The 2,638-nt window shown below is 45.2% G+C and overlaps 1 protein-coding gene and 1 pseudogene across 1 annotated transcript; one reads left to right on the top strand and one right to left on the bottom strand.

Annotated features, from left to right (window-relative positions):
• Positions 1-130: 130 nt before the first annotated feature.
• LOC109488405 lies at positions 131-1,103 on the top strand (annotated as a pseudogene).
• Positions 1,104-1,458: 355 nt separating this feature from the next.
• Positions 1,459-2,391, bottom strand: LOC100484055 (olfactory receptor 145-like). The gene has a single exon (XM_019792818.2). It carries the CDS (start codon positions 2,389-2,391, stop codon positions 1,459-1,461), a length of 933 nt encoding a protein of 310 aa, XP_019648377.2.
• Positions 2,392-2,638: the final 247 nt, after the last annotated feature.

Here is a 2,638-nt window from a genome sequence, read left to right on the forward strand (position 1 = left end):
AAAAAGACATTGTGAAAATGATGAGGAAAGAAAATCTACTATAAAAAATTGGAAACAAACTGGGCTCTCTGGTCCTCCCTAACACACACCACATCTTCTGGTGCGGTGCCAGCCCCATCCCAGAGATATGATGGTGAAGGTCAAAGTAAGTGTATCTGGCCGTATTGGGCACCTAGTCACCAAGGCTGCTTGTAACGCTGACAGAATGGATGCTGTTGCCATCAGTGACACCCTCATTGGCCTCAATTACATGGTCTACATGTTTCAGTATGATTCCACCCTCAGCGAACTCAAAGGCACAGTCAAGACTGAGAATGGGAAACTTATCATCAATACAAAGCCCATCTCTGTCTTCCAGAAGTGAAATCCTGCCAACATCAAAAGGGGTGATGTTGGTGCTGAGTATGTTGTGGAGTCCACTGGGGTCTTTACCACCATGGAGAAGGCTGCTGCTTCCTCAAAGTGGCACCACGAGGATCATCATCTCTGCCAATTCTACCAATGCCCTCATGTTTGTGATGGGTGTGAACCATGAGAAGTATGATGACTCCCTCAAGATTGCCAGCAATGCCTCCTGCATCACAAACTGCTTGGTCTCTCTGGCCAAGGTTATCCATGACAACAATAGCATCATGGAGGGACTCGTGACCATAGTCCATGCCATCACTGCCACCAACAAGACCATACCAAGCCCAGCAGGGAAACTGTGGCATGATGGCTGAGGACCTACCCAGAACATCATTCCTGCTTCTACAGGTGTCACCAAAGTTGTAGGCAAGGTCATCCCTGAGCTGAATAGGAAGCTCACTGGCATGGCCTTCCATGTCCCCAGCTCCAAAGTGTCAGTTATGGGTCTGAGCTGCTGCCTGGAGAAAGCTGCCAAGTACTATGATATCAAAAAGCTGGTGAAGCAGGCAATGGAGGGCCCACTCAAGAGAGCCCCCTACCCAAGCAACTTTAACAATGACACCCACTCTTCCACCTTCGATTCTGGTGCTGATACTGCCCTCAATGACCACTTAGTCAAACTCTAGTATGGTAACGAATTTCGCTATAGCAACTGGGTGGTGAACTTTATGGGCTACATGCCCTCCAAGGAATAAGAACATACTGAACCAATAGCCCCACCCAGAACAAGAAGAAAGAAGCTCTCAGCTGCTGGGGAGTCCCTGCCCAACTCATCCCCTGACACACTGAGAATTTCCACACCTCTACAGTTTCCACCCCAGAATCCCTGTAGTAGAGGAGGGACAAGGGGAGCCCTACCTTGTCATGTACCATCAATAAAGGATACTGCACCCGGCCAAAAAAAAAGGAAAACAATTGAAAACAAACAGATGATTCAAATTTCCTTTACCATGGTAAGAAAGATAAGGACATGAACACTTCCACCTAAACTATTCTAATGAAAGAAACAATATAGCAGTCCTATAGCTACACCCAGAGACAGTGATCTGATCAAAACACTCTCCTACTCTGGGTTCTTCTCAGACCAAGTTTAATGTCTTTGTTTCTCAAGCTGTAAATGAAGGGGTTCATCAAGGGAACCACATTGGTATAAAAGACAGAGGAGATTTTTCCCTCATCCACAGACTTAGGAGAAGATGATTTAAGATACACAAATGCACCTGATCCAAAGAAGAGACAAAGTGCAACTACGTGGGAACTGCAGGTGCTGAAGGCTTTGGACCTGCCCTCAGTGGAGTTGATGCGGAGAATGCTGGAGAGGATGAAACTATAAGAGACAAAGATGGTGACACTGGTCACAATGATGTCGATGCCCGCCACAATGAAAACCATCAGCTCATTGACATAAGTGCTTGTGCAGGAGAGCTGGAGCAGAGGGAGGATATCACAAAAATAATGGTTGATGGTGTTTACATCACAGAAGGTCAGTCTCAGCAAGCCTCCTGTGTGGGCCATAGCACCTGAAAATGCCATCAAATATGAACCAAGCATAAGGCTGGAACACATTTTGGGGGACATGGCAACATGATACAAAAGTGGGTTACAGATGGCCACATAGCGATCATAGGCCATTGATGTCAGCACATAAGCTTCAGAAATAGCAAAAAAACAGAAAAAGTAAAGCTGAGTCATGCATCCCCTGTAGGAGATAATATTTTTCTTTGATGTGAAGTTAATCAGCATTTTGGGTGTAAACACAGAAGAATAACAGAGATCTATGAAGGACAAATTGAAGAGGAAAAAGTACATGGGGGTGTGGAGGTGTGAATTCAGCCCGATTAGAGTTATCAAGCCCAAATTTCCCAACACAGTGACCACATACATGACTAGAAACAAGAAGAACAGGGGGAGCTGGAGATCTGGTAGGTCTGTGAGCCCCGCCAGGATGAATTCAGGCACAAAAGAGGAGTTTGTAGGAGCCATTCTTCTCCAAGGGGATCTGTGAGCACAGGAAAACAGGATTACATTAGAGAAAAAGCCAGCTCTTCCAACAATATCTCAACCTACAAAAGGGAATATATTGTACTGGGAATATCTGAGGTCTGAGACTAACCAAATCTGGACCCAGAAGATTAGCCCTCACCTCTATCATGATATTTCACGATATTGAGAAACACTAACTTCCCATTCTGAGACATATAAAAGCTAATTATAGCAAAGACTATCACAA

Source organism: Ailuropoda melanoleuca, chromosome 8, assembly GCF_002007445.2.
Source record: "Ailuropoda melanoleuca isolate Jingjing chromosome 8, ASM200744v2, whole genome shotgun sequence".
Classification (NCBI taxonomy): Eukaryota; Metazoa; Chordata; class Mammalia; order Carnivora; family Ursidae; genus Ailuropoda; species Ailuropoda melanoleuca.

Coding starts and splice junctions, on each gene's coding strand:
- LOC100484055 (XM_019792818.2), bottom strand. CDS start 2,391: ATGGCTCCTACAAACTCCTCTTTTGTGCCTGAATTCATCCTGGCGGGG.